The sequence below is a fragment of the Solea senegalensis genome, linkage group LG13, assembly GCF_019176455.1.
Source record: "Solea senegalensis isolate Sse05_10M linkage group LG13, IFAPA_SoseM_1, whole genome shotgun sequence".
Taxonomy (NCBI): Eukaryota; Metazoa; Chordata; class Actinopteri; order Pleuronectiformes; family Soleidae; genus Solea; species Solea senegalensis.
The window spans coordinates 15,344,983-15,368,183 of record NC_058033.1 but is presented as its reverse complement, the minus strand read 5'-3'; the positions used below and the strand labels follow the sequence as shown (position 1 = coordinate 15,368,183).

The 23,201-nt window shown below is 43.0% G+C and overlaps 1 protein-coding gene across 2 annotated transcripts; it reads left to right on the top strand.

The window, feature by feature from the left end:
• Nucleotides 1–1,395: 1,395 nt before the first annotated feature.
• Nucleotides 1,396–22,133, top strand: LOC122779614 (protocadherin alpha-C2-like). Of its 2 annotated transcripts, XM_044042131.1 has the most exons (5): nucleotides 1,396–4,191; nucleotides 5,918–5,976; nucleotides 8,801–8,886; nucleotides 16,002–16,094; nucleotides 18,115–18,177. In XM_044042131.1, exons 1-4 carry the CDS (start codon nucleotides 1,651–1,653, stop codon nucleotides 16,067–16,069), a joined length of 2,754 nt encoding a protein of 917 aa, XP_043898066.1. In that variant the 5' UTR covers nucleotides 1,396–1,650; the 3' UTR covers nucleotides 16,070–16,094; nucleotides 18,115–18,177. The 2 variants fall into 2 exon arrangements, with proteins under 2 accessions (XP_043898066.1, XP_043898064.1); XM_044042129.1 differs by lacking the exon at nucleotides 16,002–16,094 and having other exon boundaries at nucleotides 1,397–4,191; nucleotides 18,115–22,133.
• Nucleotides 22,134–23,201: the final 1,068 nt, after the last annotated feature.

Here is a 23,201-nt window from a genome sequence, read left to right as displayed (position 1 = left end):
CACAGTTGCATTCACACCTGTGGGTAACTGAGATTTCCCATTTCTCATGAGGAGGCAGAATGTAACAAAACATTATGAGTGGGGACTTTTTATTTTTGTGTATGTGTAATATACTTTAAATGGAATTACAGGCTCAGTGAAAGTGTATTTATTGGGGGGGTGTTGCTAATGTTAATAAACAGAGCCACCCTCATCATTTACAGCATACAGCACAGGATAGCAGCCCATATATGGACAGTTCTATACACCCCATATATCATGTCTCTCTTCTTCTTTTAAAGGTCCACCACAGCAGGCAGCACGAATACAATGATGTGCCCTGACAATCTGAGGTTCATCACTGACATAAGGAAGCTTCTCCCCCCCACACACCCTGCAATGTATATGTTCACCATGCGGTGATTCTGCACCACAGAGTCGCTACCGGCAAAATACATCAGCACACAGACAAAGGAAGGCAAACATGACATGTGTGAATGTCTGGGATCATATTCCCCCCCCCTTATGTTTCTTCATTATAACGGAGGTGGCGATGTTGAGTTCTCCACACATTTGTCTATTTAAGCAACAGTGTGATAATCCATATGTGTATTACTGCATGAGCCAAATCTCCGGGTTACATTGTGATTTCCTCACTGTAAAAGGTTTCAATCATGTGCTGCAGACACACAGTATTTGTGTTGTTTGTTTGTTTGTTTGTTTGTGTGTTTTTCATGCTTTGTAATGTGGTGGTGGTCGTCTGTTATCTGCCAGACCGTGCACACCGAGGTTGCAAATGGAGGGATCAGAGGAGAGAGGGGCGGGTGGGGATGTAGGCAGGAGGACAGCATGCGCCACAGTGGCGAGGAGAGAGCCGGAGTCTGGGTGCGCGCTAAAGGGTGGGATACGGTCCCCTCCAAGGTCGAGTTAGCTGTATTGAATCTCAAAACTTCCGGTTATTTTTTTCAAAATAAACATCTTTACGTTGCAGAAAGACGTGTGCGGGACTTTTTTTTATAGCATAAAGGCTACTTATACAGCATCTGTGGCAGATCATATATGGCAAGTCTGGGGTTATGTGAACTCATACATACTGTCAAGTCTGTTTTATGTTGTGCATATTCGGATTTCTGTGTATATTATTATATATCATCAATATCCCATATATAGTAGGGTGTTTATAATACATGCTTTGTGACTGCAAGGCTGTTGGAATAAAATGTGGATTAAGAAAAAAGTCCTAATGAAATCAAACTAATAAAAAAAACAAATCATGACGCATGGCTCTTTGTTATATTGAACTGAAGTGATGTCTTTGCTTTTAGTCAACAAACACAAGTAAAGGAAAATGTGGCACTATTATCGATTTTATTTTGAAATGCAACGTAGTTTCCGTTCCTTTTAGTGAAGCTCTCCACAGCCTTGACAGACTTCACATCTCCAGCGGCACAGAAACACACCCGTCAGCAGCGCGCACTGGAAGGACAAAGGAAATATGGATACGCTGGAGAGGATCCACCTCAGCCCGTGCACACTATGGATGAGACGCGTGTGTTTCATTCACCGGGAGATCAATTAGTCCTCCTTAATGAGGTGCTGGGATGCAAGATACTGCAAGCTGAAGAGGCGGAAGGCTGCGTTTAATGCGTCTGCGGATCCTATGAGCTTGCAATGGCTGTAACGGGGAAATGCATCTGGATTGGGAATAATGTGCCTTTTTATTTTGTGATATTTTCCTTATTTTGTGGCCTTTCGTTCGGGCAATTGCGATACTCTATTTCTGAAGAACTAGAAAATGGGGCACTGGTCGGTGATCTGGCGCATGACTTGGGGCTGGATATTCGCAAGCTCTCCACTCGAAAAATTAAGATAACCTCCAACAGCGGGAAGCGCTACGTGATTGTCAATCCCAAAAATGGGAAATTACTTGTCAACGACAGGATCGACAGAGAGGCACTGTGCGATATGTCCAGCACCTGTCTCATTAATCTGGAGGTGCTGATCGAAAACCCCACTGAGGTGCACCACGTCGAGGTGGATGTAGTGGACACCAATGATAATGCGCCTCAGTTCCCCAGCGACGAATATCAACTGGAAATCACAGAGTCTGCTTTACCAGGCTCTCGTTACCAAATCGAATTAGCCCAGGACCCAGACATTGGGTCCAATTCAGTTCGTATGTATCAGCTCAGCACAAATGACCATTTTGCGCTTGTATCCAACAAACCCTCCATAAATATAAAGCACATTGAGCTTGTGCTCAAAAAGCCCCTCGATCGGGAGCAGACACCTTATCACCAGTTGATTTTAAGTGCTGTGGATGGTGGGACACCAGAGAAGTCGGGATCTGCTAAAATCAACATCCGTGTCCTCGATTCAAATGATAATGTTCCCTTGTTTGACAGCTCTGTGTACAAGGTGAAACTGCTGGAAAATTCACCCAAAGACACCTTGGTCATTAAATTGAATGCCACTGATCTGGATGAGGGCACAAATGGGGAGGTTTACTACTCATTCAGCAGCTATACTCCAGAGAGAGTGAGGCAGATGTTCAGCATGGACACTAATTCAGGAGAAATAAGAGTGAGGAGCAATGTTGACTATGAGGAGACCAACTCCTATGAGATGTACATCCAGGCAATGGATAAGGGACCTGGGGCCGTGGCAGCACACTGCAAGGTAGTGGTGGAAGTGGTGGACGTGAACGACAATGTACCTCAGATCGTGTTGTCATCCTTATCGAGCCCTGTGAGGGAGGACGCCCGTGCAGACACGGTCGTAGCCCTCATTAGTGTCACCGATCGAGACTCTGGCACCAACAAGCAGGTGAGCCTGGAGATCCCTGCAGGCCTTCCTTTCAAGATCAAGTCATTCAGAAATTACTACACTCTGGTTACCTCAGCCTTCCTGGACCGCGAGACCGTTGATGCCTACAATGTCACTCTGAGTGCCACAGATGGAGGAAATCCTCCTCTCTCGTCCCAGAAGACCATACACGTGGACGTGGCTGATGTTAATGACAACCCACCACGATTTGAGCAGACTTCGTACACAGTCTACGTGGGTGAGAACAATGCCCCTGGGGCCTCTTTGTGTACTGTGAAAGCTCAAGACGCAGACATCAAGGAGAATGCACGCATTACCTACACAGTGCTCAATGACAACAACCACGGCATCCCTGTCACCTCCTATGTGTCTGTGAAGGCCGATACCGGGGAGGCTTATGCCCTGCGAGCCTTCGACTATGAGTCTCTAAGGGAGTTTCACTTCCAGGTCAAAGCCCAAGATGGGGGCATTCCTCCACTCAGCCGCGTTGCCACAGTCTACATCTATATAATGGATCAGAATGACCATGCACCACTGATAGTCAACCCTCCTGGCAACGGCACGCGCTCGTTGGAGACGGTGCAAAAGAATGCAGAGCCTGGTGCCTTGGTGACCAAAGTAGTAGCCTATGACGCCGATGCCGGTCCTAACGCCTGGATGGTGTACATGTTGGAGACGGCCACTGACCTGGACTTGTTCAAGGTCCATGAACACACCGGTGAGATCAGAACCACGCGCAGGATCCTGGAGGACAATTCCACCTCGTTTGCTCTAACTGTCCTGGTGAAAGACCATGGGCAGCCAGCTCTCTCGTCCACTGCCACCATCAACGTGGCGGTCATGGAGGTGCCGCCCAAAGTGGTTCCTGACCCCAAGAAGATCGTGCGACCTCACAGCACACTGCTGTTCTCCAACGTGACCCTCTACTTGATTGTGGCTTTGAGCGCCACCACCTTTGTTTTCCTGGTCACTGTGGTGGTGCTGGCTATTGTCCGCTGTCACGCATACTGCACCCAGCCAGGTTCTTGCTCCCCTTGCTGTGTGTCACAGAAGCCCCCTCCAGATGGTGGGAACAACAGCGTCAGTGCAGGCGGAGGAGGCAACAGTGCGGCCGGGGGTCAGCCTAATAACAACGTGGTGCTCCGTAGGGACCTCAAAGTGGAGCCTCACTACATCGAAGTGCGGGGGAACGGCTCCCTGACAAAGACTTACTGCTACAAGACCTGTCTGACCGCCACCTCCGGCAGTGACACGTTCATGTTCTACAACACCGGACGTCCCATCAGTGGCACCTGGGGCAGCGGTGCTGACCGCTTCTTCACCAGTGGAAGTGGATTTGTACGCAGACTGAGCATGCCTGATGCCTCGCTGCAACTCTGTCCAGAGGTGTGTCATTACTTCTCTATTTGTGTCTGTGTGTGCATACCTGAGAGGGTCATGGATCATCATTTTTACTCATTATTCACTTTTTTAATTCAATTTGATTTAATCCAGTTGCAAACACATGTTCATATGAAAAAACCTCCAATCTGTGGGATGATGTTCCTTTATGTTCTCTCTCTCCCTCTCTCTCTCTTTGTTCAGCTCCCACTAGCACTTTGCGCTCACTCACTTAGCTCAGCACTCACACTGCATTAGTGTCAGTTCTGTTTTTTTTCAAGCCTCCTGTGTGAATTCTGATGATTCAGAGATTCATGTTTCTGTTTGAGGTTGTCATCACATGTACACCAAGAGCAGGACGCACCCTCTTGCTCATTCTCTGTGCGTGTGAGCTTGACTTGTGCGTGCATTCGTGAGGGGTTGAATAGTTGAAGAAAACTCAACTGGAACGCTGCACAACACTTAAGCGACACACTTTTGCAAAGTCTAGGATGAGTGTGACAGGGATTTCCTTTACCCATTGGGCATAGCCATACAACTAAAATCTCTTCACTAAAAACCCTTAATATTGCAATTGCCATGTCTTGGATTTGGATCTAGTAAACAGTAAACATCTAGTAAACATTTCTTGATAGATATAATCCTGATTTTATGTTTTAGGTAATAGATTAACCAATTTATGGTTCACCAGTTAACCAGTTTTTTTTTATATTAAATATAGGATAAAAACATCTCAACAATCTCTGATTTCAACTTCCTAAATGTGAATATTTACCATATTCACACAAAGTACAAAGTTACAAGTAAGACAGACCACATTGATGAAGAAAATGTTTCTACAAGTGACATTTCAGGGTGCTTACTGACATATTTCTTTATATAAAAATATATACACTCTTGTAGATGTGTAATAGGTGTTCTCAAGATGTTTAAATTGACATTTTAGCCCTTAAAATACACTTTTAATCAAGAATTACTTCTATGGACCACATTTAAAAAATATATATATATATATATAAAATAGGTAGGTAAAATGGGCCCCTATTGGTCATTGGGCAGGTGCTTCAGTCCTTTAATCAATTTACTGTAAAAGTGCCATACCGATTCATGTTGAACATGACTATGAAAGGAACAGGCACAATCAATGGAAGATTAGCTCATTAAAAATATTGACTTCTGCACCTCTTAGAATCCCATGTTGTTTGAACTTAAAGGCACAATCCTTACTGTGATAATGCATCAAGCAGTCCCTATGGGATGTGGCTGCCCCGTATAGCAACAATGGCTCTTTATTTTTAGGAGCAATAATTTAAGGGGCTGTTACCAGTCGCAAGCACAGAGGCCAGTTTCATCAAAAACAAACAGATTTGCTCCAGTTGCTCACAGACATGTACACAGGCTGCATGAACAGGCTCCATAGGCCATTCATCTCCCAGCTCTCGCCTTTATAGAGCCGTACAGCGAGAGTCAGTCCGAAAACTCCATCAATATTGCTTTCACTCACTGCCCTTTTGAGAGTCCTTATGTGGATGTTAATATGTGTTTGTGTGAGTGTGTGTGTGTGTGGACTGCAGTGCTCCTACATACAGAGCTGGGATATGCATCATGATTAATAGATGAGGCCATGGCCCAGCCAGCCTGGATCTGCGCTGTATGAAAGCAAACTCAACTCACACTCTTCCCTCCCTCCCTCTTCTCTCTCTCCCCCTGTTTTTGTCTTTTGCTCGCTTAGCCAAAAGCTCCAAATGCTGACTGGCGATATTCCGCATCTCTGAGGGCAGGGGTGCAAAGGTAAGCACTTGCCGTCTTGTGATCATCTCAATAAAGTTACATGTCTGCATTTGTTCTGTTTTGCACGGTCTACAACCATAGACTGTGTATAAAGTAGACGTAGTTCCTTCAGTGACGTAATAAACTCTGAAGCCTCGAGATTTGTGGAAAACCAGAAGTTCACAGACGTCCCCTGCAACCAGGCTCCGAGTAGATGATACTAGCTGTCAATCACACTGGTCTCCACTCATATTTTATCATCTATTTCCCTCCAATTGGGAAAGTAATTTACTAAATTGATCGAAAGACACGACGACGCATTACACCGTCAAAACAGTAAAGGACCAGTCTGAAGGATACAGTGGTCCTATGGATTTGACGTCTTGGTACAAACATAAAATTAAACACTAAAAGTAAGGATTGGCAGCAATATTTTTCCGTGAAAGGGATGCTACATCATTTTATTTTGGGGCAACACTTCAAAAGGTCGGATAGAACATCTGGCAGGACATGTCTGTACTAAGAGCCTTAAGCAGAATAGATCTCAGGCTGAATGCATTTCATGGAGGAGAGCCATAATGGCTCCTTCAAATGATCTATGCTATGAATCCAGTATAAGATGTTGCATTGAGAATGTTTAATTAAAGGTTTTACTGTGTCTTGACAAAACACGAGTTATTACAAATAAATACCACATGTATCAATAGCAGCAACTGCAAAATGAAAAAGGCAAATCATAGGAAAATAAAGAAAAGTAAATAAAGAAAATTTCAGCAAACTGTGCCTGGGTTTGCTGATTAAATGCTGTTCTGATATGTTCATTTGAACTGAAAATGACTCGTATTAAAGGAATTGTCAGAGCCCGAGTGTGCTGGATGCCTGCTCTCTATAAAAACATCCATCCCTCTTCTACTGCTTTGTCCTCCACATGAGGGTCACTGTGCCAATCTCAGCTGACATAGGGCCAACGGCAGGGTACATCCTGGACAGATTGTAAAAATAACAACAACGATAATAATAATAGTAACAATAATAAGGATAATAAATAAAAGTACACAAAGCCGTAGACCTTCTGCTTAATAATTACAATTTTCCAAATGGAATTTGATGTGGGAGGGCGGCACGGTCTCAAAAAGACATCTAATAACAAAAAATAAATCAGCAAATATATTTCTAAGATACTAACACTTAAACAAGCATATGTATTTTACATTAATTATTTTTATTTTTATTTTGTCCCAGCAGTCAGTACCTCTCCCAACTGCCCTTTAAATTAATAAATGACAGAAAAAGGGGTAGCATATTAGATTATCAGATGGGTATTAGTCATTTTCCAGATATGGCTGCTCGAGGTCCCCTCACCATCTGTTTTAACCCCATCCTCATCCTCATCCTTTGGGAAAAGCCAGGTGCACTCAGCGCCCCCCTCAGCCATCCTCCTCTGCAGTGTAACATTATACAGGCCATCATCATTCTGAGCACTGCCTCCCCGCGTTACAGTCTCCAAGCAGGAAGCATGAAGGACAAATCAGCTGTCTGTGACCTTTCTCCGATTATGTGGGCGTCTGCGTACATGTACTGCGATCGCGAGGTGTGCGTTTCAGTGTGTACTTGTACGTATTTGCCTGGAGATGAGGGCAAAAGCTGCGAGGCCGGACAGCACAGCACACTGCAGGCTCCTGTCATACATGATGAATTGCTGTATGTACATGCACGCACTCTTGTTTTCTCTAGCTAGGGCTGCATTGTTTGACCAAATACAAATTAAATATACAATAGACCTTAGACGAGACAAAGACACTACATATTAGACATTGAATTATTTAAAAAAAATATCCTGTCATGATTATCCCAACCAATATAATTGTGATTTATTGTATCTGCTTTAAACCCTTAAAGGGTAACAATTGCAAAAGGTGAAATATTGAATATAGTGTTTTCTCCCAGCCCTTCTATCTACAACAACTATTACACTGAAACTGTAGGACTTCATTAATTCAGCTCTTAAGAACACATGTCAATAGTTTCAGGTCTAAACATCCTGCTGTAAGATTGTCCCTCCCCAATAGTTAGCAGTTCTCTATTATAATATTAGTAGTAGTAGTAGTAGTAAACATAAACAACAGTTTCATTCAAATCTGTAATGGGGTGTTTTGTTAATTTGATGCGAGGACAGCTGGAACATCATGGACTCATGAGTATCCCCACTTGTGTTGTAGCAGCTTTTCACAATTTCATGCTAACAACGCTTACTTGCTCAGCAGTGAAGTCTCAGTTTGATTTAATTGGGCATTAGTGTTCATTTCTGTGGTGCGAGGGCCATCGTGTCATGAAGTCGCTGTAACTAACGCGACATGGCTCGACGTAAATCATCGCTGCAATTTGCCACCGACCTTCTCTGGAATGGCAGTGCCTATAACGCACGCGGACACAGGGAGACGGCTCACATTAACACTTAACCCTAAGACACGCGCGCCGCACTGCAGCTCATGAGCTCGCCACCACCTACTAACCCACATCCCTAGTTCAGTACCAGTCTCTCTCCTTTTCTTGCACATTCAAACACCTGAAGCGAACCGAGACCTACGTTTTAGGGGGACTAGAGTTCGCTTCCTTGGTGTGGCTTCAGAGTTTGGTTGCGCATTCACACCTCCTTAAACGAACCCGGAGGGCTGGTGTGAATGCCCCCTTAAACTCAAATTATCCACAGATTAGACTCGGCTGGTGGCAGTAAATACATCAGATGTCCATGCATCAGTGCACATGTTTTTATAGAATCGGTCATTATCACTTTCTTGTCTCTGTAGTAGTAGTGAATACTTTGTTTGTGTGTCCTGTCTTTCAGTTCGGTCCACATGGAGGAAGCCTCAATGATGCAGGGCGCCCAGGGGATGCTTGTCCAGAACTGGCCCACTGTTTCCAGTGCTGCAGGTGAGGAAATGTGGAGCTCTCATGATGTATCAGCTTCTTTATTATTATTATTACTACTACTACTACTAATAATAATAATACATTTTATTCAGAAGCGCTTTTTAAAACACCCAAGGAAACTTTACAGAGAAGAAAGACACAGTAAACAGAAAGTGGAACAGTGAAACTGCAGAGCGTAAGCTATTTTGAGCAGATGAGTTTTGACTCTGGATATGAAGAGGGGAAGAGAGTCAGAGTTCCGGATGTGTGGTGGGAGTGAATTCCAGAGATGGGGAGCAGAGAGGTGGGCGGAGGGCACAGTGAGGTGGAAGATGTGAGGGAGCGGGAGGAGGTGGCGATGTGTGAGGACTTGAGATGGTGGATGGACTTGAAAGTGTACAGGAGTATTTTGAACTGGATTCTGAATTTAACCAGGAGCCAGTGGAGTTGTTGTAGGATGGAGGTGATGTGAAATGATGGGGGTTCTGGTGATGATGTGGGCAGCTGAATTCTGGACCAGTTGAAGTATATGGGGGGGATTTGTGAGGGAGATTATTGCAGTAGTCAATGTGGGAGGTGACTTGGCTGTGAACAAGATTAGAAGTGGTATAGCGGGGAGGGGAAAGGTGGAGACGATTAAAGATTATAAAAAGACTGGGTAATATTAAGGTTGTCCAGATCAATGTGCAAATAATCAATTTAATAAAAGTAAAGATAATATGAAGGGATTGTATTTGGGAAAAAAATGGCCACCCCTTTGAAGTCATCACTGCCACTGGGGATATAAGGAAAAACAGAATTTAGCCGCGTGACAAAAACAGATCATAGCATCGATATAAATCTATGATATCTTATGAATACTTTTGACTGGGGAGTGTAATGGTTTAGAAAGTGACAGAAACTTCAGTTTCCAGTCGGAAAGGTTGTCTGACGGCGAGATAAAGCAGAAACATGCTCTTTGTAAACTTAAGTGGGCATAGATTTTAGTAGGTGAGAGAGCAAGCACCCCTGTCTTTAGTGTTTCACACCACGGGGGGATTTTTGATGCTTTTGCTTGTTTTTCCTTTCGCTTGTGTCCATCACACTGGAGACGATCCATGCACTGCATCCATAACACGGAAGGCACATCTGTCTTCAAATACATCCAGATAGAATTTTTATTTGAATATCTCCATGAACTCGAAATGAAATAGTGTTCTTACAGCCGAGATGACACTAGAAGACGACACTAAAAGCTCTAGGCCTAATGCAGAGTTACAGAGAACCAACACCATGATCTCACAAAAGCGACAGAACTGGCAACTGTGTTACTCTATTTCTTGGGTATCATCACTGTACTGTCATTGTAAACAGAGCTGGCCTTGATCATTCAGACAAACACTGACTCAAAGCCAATGACTAAGAACCTTTAGTAGCACCACCCAAGGTGGGAAACCACAGTGAGTGAATTTTGCGTTGGTTGACTGTAACTAGCAACATAGTAATCCTGTTCTTCAGTACAGCTGCCGTTCATTGATTTTTCTGTCAGGCTGCAGGAATTAGGACACAGGTAGAGGCTTGGGTGTGACGCGTAGCATCACAGTCGATCACTGTGTGAGTCAGTGACAGCTTGTCTTCCGCCGGCACCGACTGTGCTCTGTGAGAAGAGCTGAGGAATTGTGCGAGACACTCGTTTTCACCGTTCTCCAATTTGTGTCAGGTTTTTTTTTTGTTTTTTTGGAGCAGACAGTTCTGCCTCTGTTTGAGCATTGTCTTCAAGTAGGGAATGCTGCGGTTCTGTCACAGGTGCATTGTTGCAGTAGGATTTCATCTGGCAGGAGTGTCACTACGGTGATGCACAGACGGTGTGTCGGATTGCGGGTTGATATGCGTCTGATATGCGGCGATGCTTCTGAATGCGGCAGCCGCCACAATACTGCGTTTATGTAAGTGACCCATGGTGCAGACTAGGAGTCTAAAGCCAGAGGGGGACACAAGCTAGTGCGAGTCAAAATATGCAAAATATTGTCATGGAGAAAGAAAAAAAAAAAGAGATTCATGAACATTAAATACAATTTTGGAAAAAGGAAGAACAGAGGAGATATTCAGGGAGAGAGGAGACAAAAAAAGGTTAAGAGGATTGGCTTGTTCCTGCAGTAGTGTTGTTGCTAGGGAACGCCATGTGACCTGTTGCCTGGCAACACTGTCTAACTGAGAGATTGCTGCAGCAGCCGCGCCCTCCATCAGCAGGGAGTGGGCGAAGGCAGTTTCCATGGAAACCGGTCATATCTCTGAATGGAAGATTTAGCCACACACACACACACACAAAAACTAAGGAGTGTGGAGCTGAGGCAGAACAGGGAAATAGGAACTTAAAAAAGAAAAAACGCGTTATGTAATTTAGAGGAAATACTGAAGGAAAAGTGTTGTGGGTCTCATGCACAATACGTGCAGCATTTAAATCACACAGTGCGTGACGCAACTGACAGATTTGTGCATGTGCTACAAATCACCAGGGGGATTCATTTTAGATGGAACTGAATCTCAGACTAGACAGGAAATAGCACAGACCTATTTTGAAAATATAGGACATCAGATTACAGCGAAATGAGGCTTCAAACACCCAGAGCATCTACATCAGGTGCCATGGCAACCTCCGCCCAAGGAGTAACAATGTACCGCTCACAGGCGGCTACCATAATCCATTGCAGAGACAGCGTCAGAGTTACAAACACTGTGTCTGAGAGATGGTAGCACATAGGAAGCAAAGGCTCTTTATAGCTGCACGTGCTCCTGACACAACCTCCTTATGAATTCATTTTTCACAGACAGACAGACAGACAGACAGACAGGGATGTCTCAGCTCAATACAAAAATGAGGAGACTAAATATGAGACAATATTCACCTACTTAAACACCACACAACCACATGGTAGACATGCAATTCAGTGCGTCACCAGCAGGTGCACGCATGGTAAAATCAAATATGCCATGCATTAGGTTTCAGCGTTGCCTGTACAGGTGCATCTCAATAAATGAGAATATTGTGGAAAAGGTCATTTACTTCAGTAATTCAAATCAAAAAGTGAAACTTAGAGCTAGTGAAAACCCAACGTTCAGTATATCAGAAAATTTCAATGACCAATGAAAAAAAAAAAAAGGTTTTTCTAATTTCTTAGATTTCTTAGATTTCTAATCCATAAATGTCGGCCCTGAAGCGTATGTTCATGTGTATGCACTCAGTACTTGGTCGGGCTTCTTTTTGAATGAATTACTGCATCAATGCGGCACGGCATGGAGGTGATCCCAGGTTGCTTCGATAGTGGCCTTCAGCTCGTCTGCATGGTTGGGTCTGGTGTCTCTCACCTTCCTCTTGACACTTGGGCAGGTGCCAAAATCCGACTGGAAAATGAAATCAGCATCTCCACGAAGCTTGTCAGCAGACGGAAGCACAACGTGCTCTAAAATCCCCCGGTAGACAGCTGCATTGACTTCGTAAAACACAGCAGACCAACACCAGCAGATTGCACGGCTCCTCAAATCATCACTGACGCGGTCAGGGTTCACACTGGACTTCAAGCAGATTCTGTGACTCTCCACTCTTTCTCCAGACTCTTGATTTCTAAATGAAAAATGTCAATTTGACTTTCATCCGAGAAGATGATTTTGGACCACTTTCTCCTTAGCCCATTAAAGATACTCCTGACATTGTCTCTGGTTCCGGAGTGGCTTGAGGTTCCCCTCAAATTCAGCTCTCAGTTACGCAGCTCCCCCTCTGGCACGGTGGATGCTCTGCATCTCAGCAGCTACAACGAGAGTAGTTCTTCTTCTTCTGCGGTTGAATGTACGCAACCGCATGTGCCCGGACTAGTGCCCGCACCAGGAGGCGCTACGGTGGGGAGAGGAGTGGTGAGGTATACTGATGACATCAGACTGAGTGACCATTTAAAGGCTCAGGCAACCTACATTTGAAGAATATGATGTCCAAGAGGACAGATATCATATTGGAGGTATAATGTAATGCTGAGACTGAGCTTCTGGATTTCTAGCCTACAGAATTGTGAAGTTTTGTCCAGACAATGTGGTGACCAGTGTTTTGGGGACTCTCCAAGATGCAGGCTTAAAAGAGCAGAGGATGTAATTTGATCAAGGTCAGTCCATCAGGTCATTACTTGTTCTTGATATGGTGAGGGCACTGAAAGACTGGTCACACGTCAACTGCCTTTTTAAGGGTCGAACTTCAATGGCTGTACATGTGTCAATGAACTAGGTATCAAACTAGATGTATTTGGATGACAAATCAAATTAGTGACACATTCACTGGTTCTTGACACATGTCCAGCCATTGAAGTTCTACCCGAAATAGACATTTGACGTGACAACCGTCTTAAATAAAATGCCCACCATATTGCATTTTGAGATGGCTAACAGGCTTTTCTGAAAAGGTAGGTCTTAGCTGAGGCATTAGTCCTGCCAAATGTGGTGGCTTGTATCACAAATCATCTGCTGCACTATTTATCTCACCATGAGACAGCCTTTTCTGACAGGAACCTGATGCTGATGTAAACTGCTCTTCTCCCCGCATCAAAGTCCATCAAGAAAAGTCATTGATTTTTTTACAGTGCACAGGAGTTGTTGATCCACTGCTGCCTCCATCAGTCGGGTCAAACGTGTTATTTTGTGACGCTGGTGTCAGTCAGAAAAGTTGATATCACTTGTGTGAAATAAATACTCCCTATAGCCATATTGCTCCACTGTCAGACAATAAGTGATACCAACTTTTCGGATCTTTGGTGTTGTAGAGTCAGCAGTTTGCAAACTTAAGTTTCCAGTCATCTGCATCTGCGTCCCAGAGAGGATCTGGACAGAACCCAAGAACTGCAATCTTCACTTTTATCATGAAAACAGCCGGCGAAGAGAGGAGTTGTGCGATATATTGGTTGATTTATGTTTTGTCTAGTATATACTGTACATCTATAGAGGGGAACAGCATCGTATACTGCCAGGGGGGCGTTACTGTTAGTTGTATGATGTCAGCTACTGGAGCTCTATGCTAATACAGCCATTTTGCAGGGCAGCAAATTGGCTTTCATCCACAGAAACATTCATCTTTCCAGCAGTGAAATAAAATGAAATGAATATCATCTCAGAAATGACTGACCAATATCTATAAAACCTTCCTTGTTTTCCCTTTTGCACCACTTCTATGTTGTGCCCATGAAATATCCCATATTCCATCAGACATAATAACTGAGTGTCCAAATAATGTCATCAGGGAACTGGAAATAATATGTGAGCTCTATAAAATGGAGGTGCATTGTTTACAGCAGTGAAATGCACTGCACCAACAAGCTCATCCTCATTCTGCCTCATAGACGTCTGTCCATTTCCTTTAACTTTAACTTTAACTCACCCACTTCCTGTTCCGTTTCATCAAATGAAAGGCTGTTTTCCCATTTTCCTAATTATTAATAGCAATAGTGCACGGCAACCTCTTCCTGGGTTTAATACCCAGATTAAATTCAGACAGACTATACCACCAGATGTCATAATCCTCAGAAACACTCGAGCATTATGGCTTTGGACCACTGCCTTCATTAATAACATTATGGTAATTGTAACATCTGCCGACAACGATTAAGGAAGTCAATTATCTATTTATTTCTCTTTCCTTTTTTTTTTTTTAGATTTCCTTGACAAATATCAATTTCTTTCTCACAGTGTCCTTCACCATACGGTATATAATCAATTTACAGTGAGTCATGTCTCAGTAATATGTAACAGCAATCAGTTGGATGTGGTCAATGCAGAGCTACTTTATCTCTTGACAAGTGTGTGGTGTCCATTACACTACCTTCATATAATTGTTCTTATGCTCAATGAGTTCACTGTGAGGACTCGGAGGGAAGATATGCATTTCTTTTTTTATACATATATATATATATATATATATATATATATATATATATATATATACTGTATATAATTCTCTTCCCTATAAGACAATTGCTGAACCACAGTGTCATTATTGAAATCAAAAAAAATCTAATAGGAGCTTTTAAAAATGGCTTGTGTTTGATCTAAATAAAATCCAGACTGAAAGTAGGTCAACGCAGCAGGAACTGGTGTGGGCCTGAGAGCACCGTGTCTTCAAAACCCACCCACCCCCATCTCTCCTTCTCACTCCTCCTCTCATCTAACATCCTCACAAACCTTAGACCTTACTGTAAATGCCGTCTTGCTTTCCCCTTTACATTATTTGTCGATTTATAGATCATATTCTCTCTGAATCATTTCACTGTATTTGCTTCCAACTTGGGTTCTTTCCGTCATGTCCATCATTGTCTCTGGCTTCCAATCTTCCAGTCGTGTGTAGGGATTGGGGGGGGGGCGACTGTAGCACGAGTCATCTTTGAACACCAAAGGTGATGGGTTCAATGCTCGGCTCTGCTAGTATACATGCAGATGTGTCCGTGGGCAAGACGATTAATCCCACATTATTTCCTGACTGCTGTGCTGGCAGTGTGTGAATGGGTGTAAAGGGTGTGTGATAGAAAATGTGCTGCACATAGGGGGTTAGTGAGGGTTAGTAATGTCCAACATTCCCTACTGTGAACCATTGTCCTGAAAATATCTACTCCCTGTGGCTATATTGCTCCACTGTCAGGCTATTTATCAACACAATGTCACTTCATTTGGATTATTTCTCACATGTGTGCGTCAGATTAACGCAGTAAGTGGCAAGAAGGGCTGTCTTGCCTTGTTCTGTGTTTTTGAACGGTTCAAACAAAACAAGTTAGATGCAGTTTTCTTGTGGGGTGTTTTTCAACATTTTCAGACCAATAATCTGGTCCCAGGCTAGTTGCTAAGTGTAAATTATCTATCTATAAAATGCAAGGAATATTTTTGTCTGCTGACTCTTCCTCACTCAACTGTCCAGTGGGTCACTTGACAGGCGTCAAACTTGGCAGGTGACTTAATGAGGTCACCGGTGTGTACAGGGCCAACACTGACATTGTTTGGATTAGTTCAAATGTGACCCGTCCTGTATATCGCGAAAAGAGCTGCTTCTGCCCCCTCGAAAATCTGTCACAAATTTAATGTGTACAGCAATCCTTCTTTTTTCTTCTTCTTCTTCTTTCGGCTTCTCCTTTTAGGGGTCGCCACAGCGGATCATTTTGTGTTACACCAACCTCCCACATGTCCTCCTTCACAACATCCATGAACCTTCTATGTGGTGGATTCTGATGGTACGAGAACCTTAAGCAAAAAGAGGTTATGTTTGTCGACACAACACAAAAAAAAAAAAAATTAATGACAAGCTAGTTGCCAATGAGTTTAATTGTCAATAAATGTTGTATTTTTTATTTTTTTTACACTGGAGGTGGACATCATTTTTAGTGTGTGAGTAATCTTTCTGTCCATCTCTGCCGAAAGTGACAAATGTGATGACAGAGGCTTATGTGTGATGCTGACACCGTTAGTTCCATAGCTGAAGCTGCAGATTTGTGCGTTTCTGCTGTGCTCTATGGTATAGAACCATGAAAGATTTCCCCATGCCACTTTTCAGATAATTTGATGTTGACATTTTTTGTTTTGAATGGTTCAGAGTTCACTAGAACCAGCCCTAACTATAGGCTTTATGAAAGAGGAAAGCTGGCTCCACAGGAGAGGAGCTTGTTACCCGTCTACTGTTGCAGGCCTCCATTTTCTGACCGGAGTGGTCAATTTGGATGGTAATGAAGAATCATGTCTTTGGAATGTGACGGAGCCTGATCACTAAGTGCTTTATATGCGAGGAGGATTTTAAATTCTGTTCTAAATTTCACAGGGAACCAGTGTAAAGAGCTCAGCACTGGAGTGATGTGATCTCTTTTCCTGGTTCCTGTCAGTACCTGTGCTGCTGCATTCTGAACCAACTGAAGACTCCTCAGACAATCTAGTGTACATGAACCAGCTTTTCACCATCCTTTAATGACAGGATGTGTCAGCTTTTTGTTGTGTTGCACAGGTGGAAGAAGGCTAATTTACAGACTTGTTGTATGTGATAGCTGAATGACATATCTGGGTCAATTGCAACTCCAAGGTTCCTTACAGTAGAACTGGTGGCCATTGTAATGTAATGCCATCCAGGGTGACTAGGTGTTCAGGTAGGAGTTGCCTAAGGAGCACAACTTGAAAGTTGTGTGAGACATTCCTAGAGCTTTATAACTTGATCAATGTCATACGACTTCATGGAAATGTACAACTGCGTGTCGTCTGCATAACAACGGAGGTTTAGATTGTGTTTTGTTTTGTTTTGTTTCTTAAATAGTAGCAGTTCCTTTGGTCCCAGTAACATGCTACATTATTTGTAATAAAATGTTCTGGTCAGTACCAGTATAGATACAAGGCCATTGTCTGAGACCAAAAGAAAGTCATTGGTACTATGTTTTCTCAAAACAAATCATTGCTGTACAAATAATCCCATCATTTGTTACAGCTTTATCAAGGATTTTAGAAATAAATGGGAGGTTAGATACAGGACGGTAATTAGCCGTTGGCAAATATGGTAGAACTTACTTGGGGTCAAGGAGACGGGTTGAAGGTTTAGATCCTGCCACCTCTGAATTTAGCTCTATGGTTAGAGATCTATGGTTAAGAAGTTATCCAATTGACAATGGGGTGCTACAGAATGATGTGTAACGGGTGGTGTTTGGACCCAAATGTAGCACACAGGCAGGTGAGCTCAGTTCAACAGTACCGTTTGGGGGCAGGCAGGATAACAAACAATTTCCAAAAGGGCCAGAAGGCAGGTAAGTTTACCGGGACGTAGATAGAAGGCAGAATAAGAATCTGGCATCACAAGTGCAAAGAACACTCTGGCAAGGAGTGAAAACACTGCACAGGCTTATATTCTGGTGCTTGATGAGTGGGAGAGTAGTGGTACACAGGTGAGCTGAGTTGGCTGATAAGGTGGGCGTGGCTGGCAGGCAGGGTGGAATAGTATCAGTCAGTGCTGGTGTCTGTGACCCCACATTGCTGCTCACAAGACCCCTGAGCTCATGGGAGCCCAGTCATAGTGCGGGATGCAGAGCAATCCTCTCGCTCTGAAAGCTGCATGGAGCATATTTGAGAAGTGGCACCAATTTCCTCATCAAGCGCTCAACAGATAATCAAATAGCTATTCTTCTTTTAGGAGTTGTGTGTTTACATTTGCCAAGTGAATAATTGTAATCATTAGCCATATTTAACACGACTTCATGTCCTGTCCTCTTCTTACCTCTATAGATGGAGAGGGTGGTGGAGAGCTTTCACCCCCAGTTGGTGCTGGAGTCGACAGCAACAGCTGGCACTTCAGATACGGTGCTGGACAAAGCTATGGTCCCCCCCAGCCCCTGAAGCCTGGAGAGATTCCCCCGGAAGCCTTCATCATCCCCGGTTCCCCAGCCATCATTTCTATCCGCCATGATCAGGGCCCTGTGGATGACAAGGGTGAATTCATAAGCTTTGGCAAAAAAGATGAGGCCAAGAAGAAGAAAAAGAAGAAGAAGGACAAGAAGGACAAGAAGGAGAAGGGGAAGGATGACGAGTAGAGGAGAAGGGGTGACTTGAAAACAGAGCGAGTAACAAACTATCATCCCAATTTAAGAGCCCTGAAAAATTATCTAAATGCTTATGAGCCTCTTTGCACCATATTTGCATAGACATTGTACAGCGGCCATACCCTCATTAGACCAGGCCCCCTCACCATGCAAGCCGAGTTTATTGGCTCATTTGGCCCTTAACTTTGGCCAAAGTTTATGGAACACAAATGTCCTTAGCAGATAGACCTCAAAACAGCAAGCAATTGATTGGATTTGAATAGCCCTGCTGTGATTCCTGCTTTGCATACTGAGACACCTTTGTCAGCTGTCTTTATGCAGGCCCCTTACTTTTTGACTCACTGATTTGGAGGTGAATTAGTAAAATGAAATAGCCATTTGTTTTTAGTGTTATGGAGGCCGTGTGGTCTTTTATAAGAAAAAGGAACAAAAAATTAAAAAGTAACAACGTACAGTACACGTACCACGAGATAAGCACCTTTAAGAGAACAAGGTGGGTGATGGAATGAAGAGCTCTGTTTCAGTGTAACATAGCACATTTCAGAGGTTTTGGACCTGGACTGGGTTACACCAACTAAGTTTTTTCCCAAGTTAATGTATAAAAAGAAGCGACTTTGCGACTGCTAGTTAATTTGCAGTTAGCAAGTTCGACTGTGCAGTGTAAAGTAAGGGGGGACTTTTATGACTGTAGCTACATTAAGATTTAGGACGAGTAGATAATCCGCAGGAGCGCTACCTTGCCGATTGGTGCGAACTTCTTTGATTTCTGGCAGATTCAAATTATGATTGGTAAAAAGAATCAAAATTGGACACTTACGGGACCGTGTTTGCATGTTTTTGTCAATTTTCTACACGTCATGTTAAAGCTAGCGTCACTGCTAACTATATCAAAGCACAGCATTGCGTTTTTGGGAATCTCACACTTCCAGGCAGCAATTGAACCTCTATGCACTACCACTTATAAAGTTAGATTTGTTATCACACGATGATGTAGCTTGAGTGCAGCTGCAATTAAGAACTGTCCTCGATTTACAACGTTGGCAGAATGAAACACGCAAACATGGTGGACCACTAGATAAACATAGAGGCAGTCAAGAGAGGTCAGTCGTGTGTAGAAAATGGACACAAACAGACAAAATCAAAATATAGACAAAATATGCTGTGTGAAGAAATTAATCCTGCTTTACTGTTAGTGAGTGCAATTGTGTAACTTTGTATCATTTGCACCTGCTTTCTTGCTTGCTTACTTAGTTGTTACTCGAGGTTATGTTGTAAAACTTTTATTTTTTTGTGGTGCTGCTGCTGCTGCTGCTTCTATTTTTAGCAAATGCACGAGTCAGGATTAGTGGCTAACTATGGATAGAACAAGGGAACCTGCGTGCAGCTGATGCGCCCGGCCCCTGACCTTGACTCTCCTCTCTTGGAATATGGCACAGGTCGACGGGGCCTTAATCCCACTGTGTATCAGAACACCCAATCTGACACACACTACCGACACAAACATCTTTGTACGCAAATAGGACTTCCTCTTACTCACACACACAAACACACATACATACAACGTGAACACACAAAGTATCCCAAAAGAATGCACACACCAAATCCAGGACTGAAGGCTAGCAACACCCTTAATCTGGGAGTGTATTATATGGCTAAAATACAGGAACATTGCTTTTTTTTTTGCTTAATTTCTGTTAAAGCCTGACCCCTCTTCTTCTCTACATCTATGAATGTTAAATAGTCATTCTTCAAGCTCTGCACCACAGCCTCCACTGCTTCAGTGCCATCTCCTCCCTCTACTCCCAGTTTGTTGCCATCGTCAAAATGGTTGGACATCATCCCCCTGAAATCAGTCCCTCAGTGAACTGTGCAGTTGCGACACAGCAACTTTTGTGTATTTGCCTATATAGTAAACACACACACACACACACACGCAAACACACATCTTTTGTCGTTTGGACCAAGCTTCAGCCAGAGTGTGTATTTTTGATTCCTTGTTGTTGACAGCTATGCCATCTTTCACATTGATTTCCTTTGTGTTTCACCTGACAAGTAAGCCAAATCTCTGCTGGATAGAATGAGACATGATGAAGAGGGAGGAAGAACAGTCAGAAAACTCACAAAAAAAAAAGAACAGTCACGGTAGTTGAATTTGGCAATTTAGACCTGCTTTTTTCAGGCCTATTCCTGTCGGCCATTAGGGAGGCAGGTTCAATGAAAACCACACACTTATAGAATGAAGGGCTGCACAATATTGGGAAAACATGCAATATGCAATAATGTTGTTGTAACGATGATACTACTTGGAATAAATAAATACTTAAGTGGAATACCTCAATACCACTGTTTGTGGTTTTGTTGCATTCCTACTGATACCATTATCATTCTGAAAGTCTGATAAAATTAAAATTAAAAAAATACCTTAGCTGTTAATTTCACTGAATTTGATCCAAAAAAAAACCAAAACCAGCGCCAATGTTTTCTAAATATTGTACAGTCTTAATAGAAAGTGTAGTGGAGCTCAGTAGCAGTGAGAAAGGGGGTGGGGTTGGGGATTGACTTGGCAGCGTGATATATATACATACAGTATACGGTATAATAAAAGCTGCCAAGATCATAAACTAAACATTATTTTTGCTTAATTACTGTAAAGTGATGTGTCAAAAAGTAGCCGTGTTGGCCAAATCAACTTTATAGGCAGTGACATGCCAAGAGCCAGATCTGACATAAGAGGCTTTGTGTGTTTTGAGACGTGTACAGCGACCAGTGGATGGTGGAACAGCATCAAAGTGTCATGAAATCCCACCGCGGTGTTTCTATGTTTTTTTTTTTTGATCACATTTGGGGGTGTATAGGTGTTGCTGTCAGGCTCAGTCCCACCCATGCACATGTTCCTTTCCTCCTCCCTGTCCTTCAGGTGTACTTCTGTGCTGTCAGATCAACAAGTGGCTGTTTGCATGTTATAAGCAAAGGAAACATATACTATATGGATAATATATATATATATAAATATACATAGATATGTTTTTCCACCGGGAAATGCGTAATGAAGTACATATACCTCTGATACACATTCTCAAAAGACGACACGCATCGGACGACCAGACGATCACTCGTACAAAAGTACTACGTGCATACAAACATTGCAAACAGTAATATGTGGAAAAACCTTAAAGAATCACACTTTTTTTATCCTGTTGAGAAACCAGTTTAAACTTCTAGATATACAGTACATAATGCTATTGTGTTATAATGCTAAGAGATGCCTTTGTTTTTAGCCTCCGTACTTTTGCATTGTAAAAAGAATCGACTCTTCAACTTGTGTTACGCTTCGAGACCGCGCTCAAAACCCAACACTGTTGTGAAATAAAACCATTTCCTCACCCTCCATAGCTATTATTTGCCCAGTAGAGAAACAAAAAGCAAAAAAAAGAAGAAAAAAAAAACGTCAAAAATAAATAAAATGGTGTTAAAAAATCAAGTTGATGTATCCTCTGCTTGTGTATAGTGAATGTTCTTCAGTCGTTGGATGTGGCATCAAGTGACACGTGCCAGTCGACTGAGACAGTGCAGACCTGTTAATAAGTTTTTTTGTACACCCTGTTCATCATTGTAAAAGGTGATAATAGTGATTCTTTTGATTTAATCCAGCTGGTAATGTGTTTTGTTTATAAGTCACGAATAAAGTTTTTCTTAAATATCTTATATGATGGTCGTGAGTTGATTTCAAAGTCTTGTTCTCAGTGTATGGAGTATTTATGCTCTTAAACTTTACATGCCATAGGCAGGTATCTACAGTATTTACGGTTATAATGTGGGAGCAGCTAAGCCCCAACGTTGCTTTGTTGATCACTGTAAGCTGAATGCTCAGCTCAGGTTTACTTGTGAAGACCCTACAAGTCAGGATGTACAGTATAGTGTACAGTATATATACAGTACATCACATAATCCACAATTTTCAGGGAGAGGACCCCCGGCACCCCCATAATAAAATGCTGTACAGAATGTCCATCTCCAGCAGGACGCTGAATTATTATAATGTACACACCCCCGCCGCCGTCTTATGTGGCTGCATGTGTGGCAAAATGTTGGTCACGCTCGCCAAATCTCACCAAAAAAGTTGCCAGCGCTGCATTGTTGTACCCCAATCCCACTTGGACCCCCAGCCAAAGAGGCCTATCTCAGCTGACATAGGGCGAAAGGTGGGGTACACCCTGGACAGATCACCCGTCCATCACAGGGCAACATACAGAGACAAACAACCATCCACTGTCACACCTATGGTCAAGTTAGAGTGTCTAATTTACCTAATCCCCTTATTGCATGTTGCGAACCCAGGTCTTCTTGCTGCACTTTGCACCACTACACCAACCGTGTTGGCCCTAGACAGACTTTTTAAATTAGGAAAATTAAGTTTGTGTCACTTACTCCGCAAACCAAAGGTTTTTTGCTCATGTGGACACAGGAGCTGCTAGTCTACTTCTGCTTCACTGAGTATTTTTGTGTCTCTTTGAACACTTTTGAACCAACTGATGGAGGCAGCAGTGGAACACCAACCCCTGTATGCTGTCCACCAAAGTCCAATTTCTCAATGGACTTTGGATGTAGGGCAGTGATCTCCTTACAAAACTGTCACAAAGCTCAGTCATTTCACTCAGAAATATTCAAACGGTTGTGTTTCTGGAAGGTATGGCCCTAAACTGAGACGTTGTGTCCTTGTGCACATGTGAAAACACTCACCACATCACCACAAACATCCACACTGTTGCAACA